The sequence below is a fragment of the Gouania willdenowi genome, chromosome 17 (assembly GCF_900634775.1).
Source record: "Gouania willdenowi chromosome 17, fGouWil2.1, whole genome shotgun sequence".
In the NCBI taxonomy this organism is placed as follows: Eukaryota; Metazoa; Chordata; class Actinopteri; order Blenniiformes; family Gobiesocidae; genus Gouania; species Gouania willdenowi.
The window spans coordinates 12,609,516-12,625,702 of record NC_041060.1 but is presented as its reverse complement, the minus strand read 5'-3'; the positions used below and the strand labels follow the sequence as shown (position 1 = coordinate 12,625,702).

Sequence of the window (16,187 nt, the reverse complement as noted above, 5' to 3'; positions counted from 1 at the left end):
ACTGGTCATGGTGTGTGAGGGCAGTAGTGGGCATTAACTGTTGAGGAATAGGGTGAAGAGACAGACTGATTGGATATTTAACACATGTCAAATATACAAAATGTCGTGGAAAAATGAATTAAAACCCCAACGTTCAAGCCCAGACCAACATCTGTCACATGAGATTAAAACGAAATATTCTACTCTCAAAACAGACGCTTTGACTTTTTTTCTTTTATTTAAATGAATATGAGGGAACATTGTGATATCAGCAGTGTTGCGGATGCTACTAAGCATTTTCATGTGAAAAATTAAATAAACCAACAAAGTCCCTGAAAAATGTAGGCTGAAAATAGTATTTCTGTAAATCTGTGTGCTAAAGATATGCATATTTTCTCTAAGAACCAAAGCCATTCACAACTTCAGTGTTATGGCGACAGCAATAACACATAGTTAACACCATGACACAATCCTGTAGTAAGCCTTCCATGTAGATCACAGTTTGAGTGAAACTTCTAATTAGCAGCAAAAGTTTATTTACTGACTTGTTTAAACACTATATAGAAGCATGAAGAGCCTCAGCTCACTATCTAACCTCTGACCTGTCTCCTAATGCAGCGGATCCCTCTCTGTACGAACTGTATACACTTCATTTGGGTGCAACATTTTCTCCATGATTCCTGTCATCTTCACTCAGGCCACTAGGTGTCACCCCATGGCTTCAGACAAGGGAGTTTAACTTGGTTAAAGCTGATATCCGGAGTTTCAGAGAAACATCTAGATGTCCCGCCCTAAACAGCCCCACTTCCTCCCACTGCCTCTGCCAATCTACCAGAAGCCACGCCTCTACTTTTCAGGACGCGCATCGCGGAACATAACATGGTCGCATTAATATAGGTCTATGGGTCAGGTAAGAGCCAAAATCATATTTACCTGTTTGCTGTTATGACAGAAGGACAGAATCTGTGCAGTGGGTCGTGTCACCCTCCTCTTATATATAGATACATATACTGTTTGAAGGTGTAGACAGGTGTCTTTTATACAGATGACGAGTTCAAACAGGTGTCATTAATACAGATGATGAGTGGATGATAGAACAGCTTCTTAAAGGAGAAGTAACAGGTCTGTGAGAGCCACAATTCTTGCTTGTTTGCAGGTGTTAAATACTTGTTTTACGCAAGAATGAACTAACTTTTTACATTGGACAGCTTGCCCCAGGAAACAAGGAAACCTAAATAATTTAATCAAATTTCCAAAATGACCAGATGTTGTGCACAAGTAATTCAATGCATCTACATTTTTTTTTTTTTTTACAAAGTTTTCACACACAAACATTCCTGTTTCTGCTGTTTAGGACTTCATTAAAGGACATCCGGAGGGCAAATCGGACTTACTTCCATACTGGTGAGATTACAACGATGGGTCCCTGCAAACCAACCATTGCTGGAGCATTGATCAATGTCGACGTCCTGCAGGTTCACATCCACACGAACAACACCCCTAGTGAAGAGAGGAAGAGAGAGAGAGAGAGAGAGAGAGAGAGAGAGAGAGAGGGGAGACAGAAGGCAAAATAAAAGAAAGCAAAGAAGGCAGTCAAGAGGAATGAGCAGTGAACAGAGGGGTCGGAAAGAGCCATTGGAATAAAGGGGGCTTTACATTATTGAATAATTCATAGGCAAAATTACAGGGTGGAAAAAGTAGAGAGGCATCAGAGTCAATTTGCTTCAAAAGAAAAGAAATAAAAGTTGTTAAGCGGGGGAGTCCAATGAAAAAATGAAAAGTTGGAGGAAGGCGGAGAAGAAGCACTCTGCTGGGAAGCACAGGCCAAAGGTGGAGAGAGGAGAGCAGAGGGCAGTGATGGAGAGGAATGAATGAAGCTGATTAAAAAAAAAAAGGAAAGAGAATTGACAGTGTCCGAGGTGAGTTATAAAATTAAAGGAAATATGAATATAAGGAAATAAAAAAGGTAGGAATTTGATTCACGGAGTTGTTGATTCAACAAAGGCTTAATTTTAGTTTTGTGCATGGATTGGTTTTCATTCCAGCTTTTTTCTGCAAATATAAGTATTTGGAATATGAAAGCTCTTACTGGTTATGATGTATTAAATTAGGTCATTAATCTAAACCAGGGATGGGCGACTTACTTTTATCAGAAGATGGGCCACAAAAATGTGATTATTCATCCAAGGGCCACGTTAACAGCATTCATGTCAGCCGACCAATTCTGAGCATTATTTTCCTTGTTTTGTATATTTTTCTGTCATTTTGTGTGTTTTTGTTGTCGTTTTGTGTGTTCCTACAGTCATCTTGTTTATTTTTGTAGTTGTCCTGTGTATATTGTGAAAGATTTCGTAGGTTTTTCGTGTCATTTTTGTTGTTGTTTTGTATATTTTCTGTTAATTTGCGTACTATTTTAGTCGTCTTGTGTTTTTGGAGTATTTTCTGTGTATAATTCTTATGTCATATAGTATTTTTGGAGTAATTTTTGTGTTTTTAGTGGGGTTTTTTGTACATTTTTGCTGTTGTTGTGTATTTTTCTGTGAACTTTAGTTCTTTTTGGGGCCATTTTTTGCGTTTACTTTGAGGGCCACACAAAATAAGACTAAGGGCCACATGTGGCTCCTGGATCACCAGTTGCCCACGAGTCACGAAAGGTGAGAGAAATGGTTACCGGTAGTCTCGTATATCAGAACCACAGGCCTGCACAGTAATGAGCCAACACAGACCCACAATGTGAGCTGAATATGAATAAATGCTCTAGAAGAAGAGTTATAGTCTAGACTATAGATCCAGTATATTCTTAATCAAACATGTAAAAATATGTATATGTATGTACACTAATTATTTTTAAAATTGACAACAGTTATACCTTATCTGAATATTTAATAGGTGAACTGCTCACACACACACACAAAGTTACACAGACACACAACAATAACCTATAAATCTATAGCGCTGTGTAGTTTAAGGCTAACGATAATAGAGGCGAATATTTACCTCGGCAAACGATAATAGCTTTTTGGAGGAAATACAGAATCTGTACTCAGGCAGTAACGTTGTCAGTACAAATAAAAAAAAAAACTTTATAGATAAGCTTTAGGCTTACCACAGTTAGTCAAATAATTAAAATGAATAAATAAATAAATAAATAAATAAAGAGAGTTTACATAACTAATCATTTTTTTTTTTTATCTGTTTATGTTAGCCCCCTCACCTCAACTCTATTCATGTGTCTAGAGCAAGACTAATTAAAAATGAAAGCCATGTTTATGCATTTTTCTGAGGTTTGGCCTTTTTAGCATTTTGTTTTTCTTTCTTTCTTTGAAGAGCCAAAATGAATAAATGATTGATCTGGTTGAAAAATACATCTTAAAGCTATGCTAGCTAGCTACAGTTGTGGAGAAATTGAATAATAAAAGTTTCCATATGAGCAATCTGCTCCTGCCTCTCGACAACAAACACTGACTTGACTTTAAATTTTAAGGCAGCCCTTTCATTCATATTTTTACGTTTAAACAAAGGACATCTCCCATCTGCCCCACCCCCATATGACCTCAAATTTCCACCTGAATGCTAATATGGGAATGCAAGTTTATTGCTCTCTCTCAAATATGTGTTTTAATAAATCACCTTTCTAATGATGTAAAAAGCAACGTAAAGTATAATTTCATAGTCAAAAAATTGATTTAAAATGAGATAGGATAATAAAAATGAGGAGATAAGGTGGACCAGACTCCACTTGCTTTTGCTATTCTGTCCTAAAATGACCAACCCTCTATTTTTAGGACTGGGATCTGGGGGCTGGGATGAGAGGAGGATGCACCAGGAAACCACTTACTTTAGAGAAAACAGAGTGAACAACAAGAAAAAGCATCTATCTCGGAGTACTGGTATGTAAGAAACCGGTTCTTCAGAAACTAATTTTTTAAAAAAAATACCATGTGTAAATACAAAAACAAAAAAAAAAAAAACCCAATTACATTATGAAATAACTATCAATCTTGGCTTGAAATTCTAATTACGCCTGTTTTGGGGAGAGCTAGATTGACCTGTTTAATATGTTGTGACCGCCAGGGAGCATCGGTAAAAATGCAGAGTTTGTCTTCTTTATTAAACATTTACAAGGGTTGTCCTATTGTGTGTGGTTCGGTTCGGCTCCAGCTCCTCCTCCCGCTAACTAAAGAGAAACTAACGCTCTGCAGACGTAGCGATTACAACCAAACATGCTACAGCCTAACTTGTGATTGGCTACCTAAGAAACAAATGACGCGCTGCAGATGTAGCGATTACAACCAAAATGCTACAGCCTAACTTGTGATTGGCTACCTAAGAAACCAATGACGCGCTGCAGACGTAGCGATTACAACCAAACATGCTACAGCCTAACTTGTGATTGGCTACCTAAGAAACCAATGACGCGCTGCAGACGTAGCGATTACAACCAAACATGCTACAGCCTAACTTGTGATTGGCTACCTAAGAAACCAATGACGCGCTGCAGACGTAGCGATTACAACCAAACATGCTACAACCTAACTTGTGATTGGCTACCTAAGAAACCAATGACGCGCTGCAGACGTAGCGATTACAACCAAACATGCTACAGCCTAACTTGTGATTGGCTACCTAAGAAACCAATGATGCGCTGCAGACGTAGCGATTACAACCAAACATGCTACAGCCTAACTTGTGATTGGCTACCTAAGAAACCAATGACGCGCTGCAGACGTAGCGATTACAACCAAACATGCTACAGCCTAACTTGTGATTGGCTACCTAAGAAACCAATGACGCGCTGCAGACGTAGCGATTACAACCAAACATGCTACAACCTAACTTGTGATTGACTACATGAGAACTGTCAATCAAACTATTAAAGGCACACTTACATTGAGTCCTTCATCACAACGCCTTTACCAAATGCTTTATTATCGGTCAAACCAGACGTTTGTCTAACTTGATTAAGGGGTGATATTTTGACAATAAAAAATGAACCAAAAACACTGTAAAGAATAATGTAAATGCTAATATAAAAGCAAAGCTAGTTGAAAAAAAAACCCCACAAGGCATATACTGTACTGTGTTAGCCATCATAAAAAAAGACATCAACAAACAGAAGTCAACATTAAACTTGTGATAAACGTCCTGTGTTGTCTCCCTATTTATCCTGTCAGCTATCTGTGCCTGTCCGAGCTGACTCATGGTGCGTGCGTAAATTGCTATGTGACATTCACAAATGTCAAAGGTAAAATTGAATTTGAGTTTAATTTGAATAAACTCAAAGTTCAACCTGCAGTGACCTTAACTTGTATTTATTTTGATTTTTATTGTCCTCACTGATTCCAAAAATGAGGCAGTCCACATGATTTCAGAAAAGGGATTCAATATTATTACATTTAAATGAGAAGCACACCCCAAAGCTACAGAACTGCCCTCAAGTTATACTTAAAAGTTCTAAATGAGGCTAAATGAGGTGTTTTCTATTCTCACCATCATCAAAGATACGCTGCTTGAAAGGCCTTTATTTATTCCAAAAGCAGAGCCGCGATTACTTTTTTGTAATTACGGCGTCCCTGTTGTTTTCCTGTGCAGCATCACAATTGGGGATTCAATGCAAGAAGTAAACCACTCAACTTTTTTTCTTTTTTTTTTTTTTGCTTTAAAATGTCACAAATCTCTGTCGCTTGTAAAATGTCACAGTCATTAAACCCACTCAAACCCCGTTTGCACAAACGGGAACAATCGACTGATTTATTATGAACTCATTCTCTGATCTTTTTTTAAATCATACTTAACATTTCCAGATGCCTGAGGGAGCTGATGTAAGCAGATCTTAGTTTCCCCTCAACATCCGCATCCCAGCACGTTGATGATCCAACATTAAAAATAACTGGGAGAGCAGAAAACCCTTTACACAAGGTGAACTTGTCATTAGGCCGTTTAAGTTAAATGAATTGGGAATAACGGATGAGAATGTATAAAGAAATGCAAGAGACAAATAACAAAGGTCAATAGACTATGCCTTATTGGAGCACAACCCTTTTAAAGCTCAATAACTTTTAAGCCTGTAAAATAACTGAAAGTACGTTTGTAATACAGTGATAGTCTAAAGTCGTATTCGCACGGGATTAGTTTTACCTAGGGACCACATGCGATTTTTAATAATAAATTCTAGGGATGTAACGATTAATCATGAGGCAGTTAAAAATCGATTCATAGGTATCACGGTTGATATCGATTTTCTGAAGAGATAGATGGAGGCTGCATTGGAGTGTTTAGAAAACCTTTTCGGTCCCGGGGCCAGCTAAACCTGCCATGTTGAAAACAATGTGAGCAAATGTTACACAATACGCAGCGCGTTGACATCATATCCGGAATATGTCCGTAAATTTCAGTAAAATCTCAGGCTTCGGTTATCTTGTGCGAATACGCCACATAAAAAGCAGATGTTGGGGGGGGGTCATTTATTTATTATATGGGGTCCCCAGATAATACTTATCCTGTGCAAATAAGGGTTAAGTCAGCGATGTCAAACTAATTTTACTTCAGGGGCCAAATACGGAGTAGTTTGATCTCAAGTGGGCTGCAGATTTTATGCGGGAAAATAAGTAATTTATATATATATATACATATATATATATATATATATATAAGAAACCACAAATATTTAAGCAATAAGTGACAGATACTAGTCCCGACAGGGGTCTTCACTTTAAATTTCCTAGATTTGTGACCAATTCATATGTAATTAAGGAAAATGTTGTGTAATAATTTGAGGAAAATTAAAAGATTTTGTAAACATTTTGAGGTTTTTTTTTTTTTTTTTTTTTCAACTGTTTAACATTAACATGACTGTGAGCCCATGCAAATATTTTTTAGCTTCATTTACACAATGGTTCCTGTTTTCGTTTTTACTTTCTCCTGCGGACCGAAATTGAATGCTCCAAAAAACCGGATTTGACCCCCATGCCTTAAGTTTGACAAATGGGGTCTAAATAAAGAAATAAACATCTTGAAATATTGGCAGATTTCAGCTTCACATCACAGAAAAATACAGTTTCTCTGTCAGTCATGGCGTACATATTTTATTCCTGTGAATTTTTTTAAGGATTTCTTATCTAGGGATTAGGTTTGGTTTGGTTTTTCCTACATAAAACATTTTCTGTTTACTTCAGTAAATGATTTTCCACGTCAGTCTGCTTTTATCCTTCCTGTCCCTTCCTGCGCTGTCTGCACACCTGTGTGTCATTGTTTAATTAGGTCAGCCTCCCCAAAGGTGTTATACCGCTGTTACTGTCACATCATGGCATGTGGCGCTCACTCGGTCCCACTGTTGCTTTCAATCCAATTCAATTCAATTCAACTTTATTTATATAGCACAAAATACAACAAAGTTATCTCAAAGCGCTGAACAAAATATAAAGTCCATAGTAAAAAAGAAGAAAGCACTGAGTTTTGTATTTTCATTTAGTTACTCATCAATGCTTTGCCTTGGTTCCATAATTTTCCCTCTGTTGTCCGTCACTCTTAATTCATCAATCATATTTGTTTAAGCCAAATATGTGACGGAAGCAACGCAGTCTTTTGACCGTGCTTCAGACATTGTAACTTTCTTTTATTTTTGCAAGTAAAAAAGTTTAAAGGCAGAAGGAGGTTGTCATGTCTCGTCGCTCGTGTCTGAAACGTGGTGTTAAAGATTCGGTTCACACGGTGGTACAAGAGACGAACGAGCCGAGTGTCATTGTATTTTGTTTGAATGACTGAAAACGTCAGCGTTCATACCCGCTTTTTCTGCTGGGAATCATTTTTTTTATCAGATAAAGACATAGTGTAGGCCTCATTGAATGATGAATCGAAGATCATTTGCTAAAAAAAAAAATGGTGTGAAAGGTTGAAACTGCCGCTTGAAAGTTTGTTTTCACCTTCACCATAAACACTGTTTTATTCCTACATTTTCAGAAAAGTTTCGCTCATTGTATTGTGGGATGTGAAGTCCCATAAACAGACGAAAACAAGTGTTTTGACACCAATTTTGTTCTACTTTGTTCCAGATATTACCTCACTCTGCGAGTGATTTAATTTTGTCTGAATTAAAGAGTAACGTAACCCCAAGTTTTGGCTGACCAGCAACTATGGGGGCAACTCAAAAAAAATCCCTTGATTGTGGGCGGGGCTACTGGAGCAGTTAAAACACACCCATGCTGTGTTCGAAATGGCATACGTATGTACTACTCATACTAAGTTTGACGCTAAAATGAGTATACAGTTAGTTCACATTAGATAGTAGGAAAAGATTGAGTACCAGAGAAATACTCGGATGTATACTGTATCCCGGGACGTTTTTTAAGTATGAACGGTGTGCACACTTGTCATACTCAGCCGCCCCATGATGCATTGCGAGCGGGCATTCACGGAATGTAAAATCGTCCTTCAAGCTAAAAAATCAAACCCTTTTCCACACAAAAGCATCTCTTCTTGTCGTCCATTAGTTTTTCAACGCTTATGTAAATAGGGCTCTTGTTTTGAAATGAACAGGAAGTATTGTCAGTAGTAAAAGGTAGGCAGTGTCGGAATCTCTGAAATGTGAGAAGCCATTAGGGATGTGAAAAAAAAATCGATTTCACAATATATCGCAATTTTTTTAAATTGATTTTATTTATTTTTTTAAATTGATTCTCTATTTTTTTTTTCTAAAATCAATATTTTTCTTATTGTATTTTTTACATTTTGGTGGACATTGTCACTTCTCAGTGGAGCAGTCGAACTCCTGGGCATGTTGACCAGCTTCTGTTCCTACACAAAAACCTTGAATATGATGCCACTTTCGCAACTCCACTCCAGTAGATGGCGCCGTAGACATAATAATGATACTAATAATAATAAATAATAAATAGGATGTTTTGAAGCAAATAGTTTTGACTCAATTTGTCCTCTGAATGAACAGTATCTTCTGATGAACATATACAGAAACTTGATTTTTAATCTCCACGTTTAATTTAGAGAATTAACTGGGTAAAATATCGCAATATATCACGATATTGTGATAATATTGTATCGTGATACGTATCATATTGCAACATCCTTGCCAATACTCACCCAGAGAAGCCATCAAAACTTTGGATTATAATAGCCGGGTTTAAACCAATATGGGGAAGACACTCTTACATTTTTACAAGAAAATATGCCAAATTGAAATACTTTGACTAAAATGTCAAGAGTTGCACTAAGATCAATCAACAAGTACATGAAGACGCACTGAATAAGAAATAAAAAATCTCAAAATATTGGAAGATTTGAGCTTTATGTGACTGTTTTCTTTTCTCATAATTTCTGCTTAATAATTATTGAATAAGTTGCTCGAGAGCTTCAAGCCTCTTGCCATTATTTTTTTTTTTTGACAGAGGAAGCTAAAGAGCAGCTTAATCTCACGGCTACCAAGGTTTCATGCATATTTATGTTTGAATTGATCTTTTCAGGACACCCTTTGACTTTAGTACTAGATCTAACAGACAAAGATACACAGACGCTGTTTAGTGGTATAAGGTAGGAGTGTGACGATATTTCGATACGGCGATATATTGCGATATTTTTTTCTTCGCACGATCGATTATCGATATGCTCGCGCTAAATATCGATTTTTTTATTTTTTTTGCATTATTTATTTATTTTTTTTTTTTTTTCAAAAACTTTTCTGCTTTTTCACTTAAATGTGCAGGTACGTCTTCACAGAAATTTTGTCACTGTTTGTTGAAGGAACCAATATATTGTTTACTGGAATATTGCACTATAATGGTGTCACTGATAAGACCCTATTTTTTATATACACTATTGGGGATACTTATTCGTTTACATTGGTATGTTGAAACTTATTTACAGAAATGTTGCACTAAAATAGTGTCACTGTTCATAGGACACTTTTTCAAATTATTGTCTTTCAGGGATATAAAATGAAAATTGTGTTTTTTCACTTAATCTTTTTTTTCTTGTTATGTCATAGATTATCGTAGATTGATTTTTGACCAATATATCGATAATTGCAGTATCGTCATATCGTGAGACAATCGCGATCGTGAGCTTTGTATCGCGTATCGTATCGTGAGGTACCCAAAGGTTCCCACCCCTAGTATAAGGAAGGGACTTTTTGAAACAAGTTTGTAACTTGCACGGCGCCTGGTTTGGTGTGTTTGCCTTTAGACAAAGGTTGATAAAGATAAGATTAATACCACGGCATAATCATGTGTTATTCAATGGCAAACCCAGTGGACTTCACCAAAAAAAAAAAAAAAACAATATTGCAGTATTGAATTAATTTGTTTTTGGAAAGACTACATTTCCAAATTACTACTGAGGAAATTGGCCATCTCCAGAATCAAATCTACCAGCCCATGGCGTGTTGCTGTTAATGAATCCTTGAAATGCAAACCGTCTTTACACAAAGCCGCCCCTTATGCAATTACCAGCTGTTATATTTCCCGGTGCAAATGCATCCCTTGTGTAAATCTGCTTGAGTGGAAGCAGCAAACAAAAAGAGGCAGCTGACAGCTAAACATCATAAAAGGAAAAAGGTGAACTTGAATATACTCACCATCTGTTTAAAAATCAGACTCATCTTACTGAAAATCAGAAGATTTTGAAAGCTGTCTAAGATGGTGAATATTGGTTTTCAGTTTAATACGCTATGAAGTAATATTATACCTGAAGTATAAAAATAACTAAGATGTGTGAAAGCAGTACCACTTAGTCCTGATTTAAATCTGAAAAAGCACAGTAAAGAACTCTGATTATCAGTGCTTGTCATGGCCCTTGCCTTACTGTAAGATTACATTATAAATAATGAAGACAAAGAATGCACAAAATTACAGAAAAACACACAAAGTGATTCCAAAAACATGCTAAATGACCACAAAAATAAAACCAAAAGTGCAAAATAATGACAAAAATATATAGCTTATAGCTGGAAGGGTTTTGGTTCAAATTCTGAGGGAAGTCTAACATCTTTCTTTTATAAGTTGCGTGTTCCCTCTGATTTTCTTTGGTTCTAGTCAATAAACATGAACGTTATGTGAACTTGTCTCTAAATTGGTCAAATAGTGAAAGGCTTATTGATTGAGTGTGAAACTCAGTTTGCTGTGGATTTCCGATGCACTATATCCTACTTTTTTTGAGGAAATAAAACAAAATGAATATATAGAGAGATAATAAAATAATAACAAATATACTGCTTTGTGTCAGCTGTATGAAACGAATACAGAGGATGAAAGTGAGCAGAAATATTTATGTTGTATCGCGGAAATAAGATACGTTAACAACTTTTGCTTCTAAATGCTTGTATTACAGCATTAATGGAGACCATCTCAAATTAAACCCTAGATGAGGAATGGGATGTTTACGGAAGCGGATTAGGGACAATTTTGATGGAGAAATTAATTTTAGGCAAATCAACAATAAAGTTGAAATGTCGAGAATAAAGTTGAAATAAAATGTTGAGTAAGGATAGACCGATATGGAGTTTTTAGGGCCGATGCCGATACCAACTTTTTTTCCATCAGCCTTAGCCGATGAGCGATACGGACTGCCAATTTTCTTGAGCCGATATTTGGAGCCGATACTACTTTTTCTCCCTCAATTTACATCATAAAAGTTACACAATGATGATTAAAAATGGTACGAGTCTCTATTTCTAAAAAGGAACATTTATTGAAATTAACAAAGGTGAGGTAGAACGACAACAAGTAAAAATATTTAACAAATATTAAAAACAGGTGATGTAGAACAAGAACAAGGAAAAAATATGAAGTGTCTATAGTTCCAGACCCGGACCTCAGACAAATCTGACTGTTGTTCCGCCACTTCCTGTTCATGTTAGGTTGGCCGAGTGGTCTAAGGCGCTAGAATTTTAACACGGCAAATTCATATACGGAAAATAAAAACATTTTAGGGTATTTTCTGGGTTGAGGTTAATGTTAGGGTTAGGGCTAAAATAAAACTGACAAAACTATAGCTAGAAGAACACGGGTCCGGCAGTGACAGTGACGGAACTACCAGCAGTCAGCTAACTGCGCATGCGGACGAGTGCTCACAGGAAGTGCCGGAACTATAATCAGGATTGTCTGAGGTCCGGACCCAGACCAATAGCAACAGCCTAATAAATATTTCTGCTCTCTGTAAATAATGCAAATCGGCGAATGCAGCAGCCTGCATCGGCCGACCGATGTATCGGTCTATCACTAATGTCGAGATTAAAATTGAACTTTTGAAAATGAACTCAAAATACAAAGTCGAAGGTTTGCTATTAAAGTTAAAACTACAGAAGCTGACGAGGGCCAATTGACCGTATGACAACAAAAATGCAAACAAAGAGATTCTCCCTCTTTTAGCTCATAAACACAGCGTTGTAGTCTCTTTAAGGACTTTGAAGAGATATTGCCAAAAACGTAATCTGTTCTAAAGGAAAAACCAGTCAAGTTTGGAAGAGGTGGAGCATTCAGTCCGTCTGTGGTGAGATCTAATTTAGAGATTTTTTTCATCTTTTAAAGGGGACATATCATGCTAAATCCACTTTTTTAGCCCTTAAATGCATTTTGTTGTATATTTAGAGTGTTTAGAAGTACAGAAAAAAATCAAATTAGTCTCTTCAGGTGCTCCGTAGATATCTTTATATTCTGTTTTGCTCATATTTTTCAATCTGTTTCGATTTTTCTAGTCTCTATTACGTTTTTTTGAACTATTAAATCACCAGTATTTGCAGCGGAACTGCCAAATTAGTACATCAACTCCAGGTCCAACACGTCGAGCAATCCGCCATTTTTATTTCTCGCTTTTATTTTGTAGTCCAAGCTCAAGGATGCAGAAGTTACGAGAGGATAAGTCAAAAATGTTCGGTTGTTGGATGTAGTAACCCACACGCTTCATTACACCGTCTCCCAGCATCAGAACCTTTTCAAAGTGCCTGGTTGAGTTTTATTTTTTATAGAAATGTACCCACATCTGTGGGTAAGGTTCATTTTTGTGTGCGCGAAGCACTTCAAGGATGACTGCTTCTGCAACATCCACCAGTATAAAGAAGGAAAGACTTTGTCTGATTGAGGGTTCAATTCCTTCTATCTTTGGAGACGATGAACTTCGATAAGCTGTAAATAACGCTAAAAAGTGTGATGATAAGACGTCCCTGTATTGTTTTGTTAGCGTTAGCAGTTGCACCGTCTTCATAATGTTAGTGCTGTGTGCTCGTTTTAGATCCTTGATGATATGGCCTACGTGATTTAATTTAAGTCTAAAGTTTTCATTAGTCATTTCATTTTGCCGTTTTTGTCTCCGAAAAGACTGTATTAAAATGCATTTCGTGATGTTAGCTTGGCGCTAGCGTTAACTCGGTGCTTGTGTTAGCTCACTTTTTAGGGTTCTGCAGGTTCATCATCTTCATTTTCATCTCGCTCCGCCGGGTCAGACTCTGGCTGGAACATGTAAGGCTGGATGGACAAGTCTTCTGTTGTTGACATTTTGTAAATAACGTGTGAATAAAAAGTTTATGCGCCGATACATAATCGTATCTCTTCTATCAAACTACAAAAATGGCCGAGCAGGGTGTCACCTGAAGAGGGGGCGGGGTATGGAGTGTCTCATTTGTATTTAAAGAGACAGCACCAAAACGAGTTTATCTCAGAAGCACATCAGAAAAGAGTAGAAAAGGGGTGGAGCTATAATAATGAGGAATTCAGACCCAAGCATTGCAGTTCCACTTTATATAGACCACAACTGTATGATTTTATATCTAAAAAGGAAGGATTTAAAACCATGATACGTCCCCTTTAAATTTGGCTCAGTGGTCAATGACACGTGTTTCTGTGGTGTGACCAACTCACAACACAAATTCATTTCTGCTTTACGTGAACTTTAAGGAGCTACGAAACAGATTAGGGCCAGTTTTGATGGAGACTGTTGTCGGTCATATACGGTGAATTGGCCCTAGTCAGCTTCCATAGATTTGACTTTTGTAGCACACCTTTGACTTTCAATACAATATTGTAATTTGAGTTTATTTTTCAAAAATCTACCTTAATCTGGTCTTTCGACTTTAATCTCAACATTATATTTAAATTTTATTTTCGAAATTTCAACTTTAATCTCGAAATTTCAATATTAATCTCGAAATTTCAACTTTATTGTAGACATCCATCCATCTCTCCATTTTCTGACCCACTTGTTCATGTTTTCAGGGTTGCTGGTGCCTATAGGTCCAGCTCTCAATGGGCGTTAGGCGGGGGTACACCCTGGACAGGGTACCAGTCCATCCATTTCATTTTTGAAATGCCCAAATTTTTTTTCATCATCAAAGTTGGCGCTAATCCGCTTCTATTTTTTGACAAGTTAAATTGCTTTAATGGCAAATGGAGACAATCTCAAATGAAAACCCTAAATTAAGAATTATATATTTAAAATTGGTGTGTATGTTATATCATTAATACTTGAAACATAATAAATAAATGAGATTTCTCACCTGAACTCGGGTGCAGAGTTACTTTTAAGTCCATAAAAGGCAGCAGACAAAGTGAGCAGCCAGTAGGGCACAAAGGCACCATGCTCACACTCCAGGTACGGTGCAGACCATTTAATGTGGTTTTGTGTCCAACAGATACCCTCCACCCACAGAGCCCTGCGCTCTCCTGTGCACCTGGGGTCTCCTACCGTCCCTGAACTCGTTAAACCACTCGGACTCCTGACCCCTGCTCCTCAGGTAACGGTGCGCGGACCCAGACAGGTCCTGCAACACGACTTCTTCATGCTCAGCCCCTGGTCGCTTGGAGATAAACGTGGGGCCCTGGCGTGAACGCGTCCGTGTGCAGGGTCACCACCAGCCCTGTGTATTTTGGGGTCCCCCTCCAGGATGCTCTGCACCAGCGCGTGGTACCACTGCATGTCTCTTGCGCGGGGTTTGTTCTCGGGACCTGTTGGTTGCAGGATCACGTTGAGGAAGTTTGTGGCGTGCGCCACGGTGTCCAGGATGCTGTGCAGGGAGTAGTGGGAGGCGACGTGGAGGCCCCCCCCGCAGGCTGCTCAGCTCGTACCTCCGGGAACAGTTGACCTGCCTGAGGGCAGAGGAGTCCCCGGTGTGCAGGAAGGCGGTCACCACCCTGGGGAGGTCCTCCTCGATCTTGTGCGCCACCCACCGCGCGCTCGGTGGCCGGGAGCGGGTAGGTGGGGATGTAGGTGCTGAACACTGAGGGGTTCCTCTCATCTCGATCATTGTCAGACCACTCCACGTATCCGAAGTGGGATCCCAAAACCAGTCCGGATTGCAGAAGCAGTGGGACCACCACCACCCTGCACCACCAGGAGGGAGAGCCATGGTTCTCAGTCATGGGATGTGCTGGGCATCATCAAAACCTCCTCCGCCTTCAGGGCATCACAAACACTCAGTAGATCTTCATCATCTCCACAGAGGATGGACTTTATTCCTCTGACTCTCCTCCGCACGTGGGACGCCCGGTTTCTCCTTCCCGGGTCTATGAGAGTGAGAGAGACCACCTGAAGGTTCTCTAACCAGTTGTAGAGAAAGTGTGTGTAAGAGTGTGTGTGTGTGTGTAAGAGAGAGTGGTGCTTCTTACTGCCTGTCTGCTGAAAGTGGGCGGAGCTGTCAGTGCTGAGGGCGGAGGGGGCTGATGAAAGATGGAGGAGAAAACCTGACACTTTAGATTGAGTCCACATTGTATAATAATCGATATGTTGAGGAGATACATCCACTCATTTATTCAATCTACTGTAAACGTACTACAGTTACAAATCCATTACCATCACGTTTTGTTTGCACTGCAGATTGGTTGAAAGTAATTTATTGCTGCTTGGAATGAAATCCAGGATGGGTGATAAGGATGTCCAGATCCGATATTGATATCGGATATCGGTCCAATATCAGGAAAAAGAAAGCATTAATTGAATTATATCGGCCTGGTCTAAATTCTCTTATATAAGTGGCTTTGATATTGATTTATTTAGTTAAAAAAATATATATTATTATGTATAAGATAAACAAGCAGGCTTTTTCCACTTTTTTCATTATAAACTAATTTTTTTTTCAGGTTTTCTCATGATTATTTTTTTTATTTATTCTATTAAATTTTTGAATATTTGTACATTTAAAATTCATGATAAATGGGTCCTTTTTTCATACCTATTGACTATCGTTCTCTGTTCCGGTAATATCACTTGTT

At 38.1% G+C, this 16,187-nt stretch overlaps 1 protein-coding gene across 1 annotated transcript in view; it reads right to left on the bottom strand.

The window, feature by feature from the left end:
- The window catches only part of LOC114479657 (probable G-protein coupled receptor 158), a 67,952-nt gene extending 52,384 nt beyond the window's left edge, over window positions 1-15,568 (bottom strand). Inside the window, 7 exon segments of the mRNA XM_028473444.1 lie at window positions 1,374-1,479; window positions 14,477-14,601; window positions 14,603-14,764; window positions 14,766-14,831; window positions 14,833-15,021; window positions 15,023-15,142; window positions 15,144-15,568. Coding sequence (XP_028329245.1) covers window positions 1,374-1,479; window positions 14,477-14,601; window positions 14,603-14,764; window positions 14,766-14,831; window positions 14,833-15,021; window positions 15,023-15,142; window positions 15,144-15,338 — 963 coding nt within the window. The 5' untranslated portion in view covers window positions 15,339-15,568.
- Window positions 15,569-16,187: the final 619 nt, after the last annotated feature.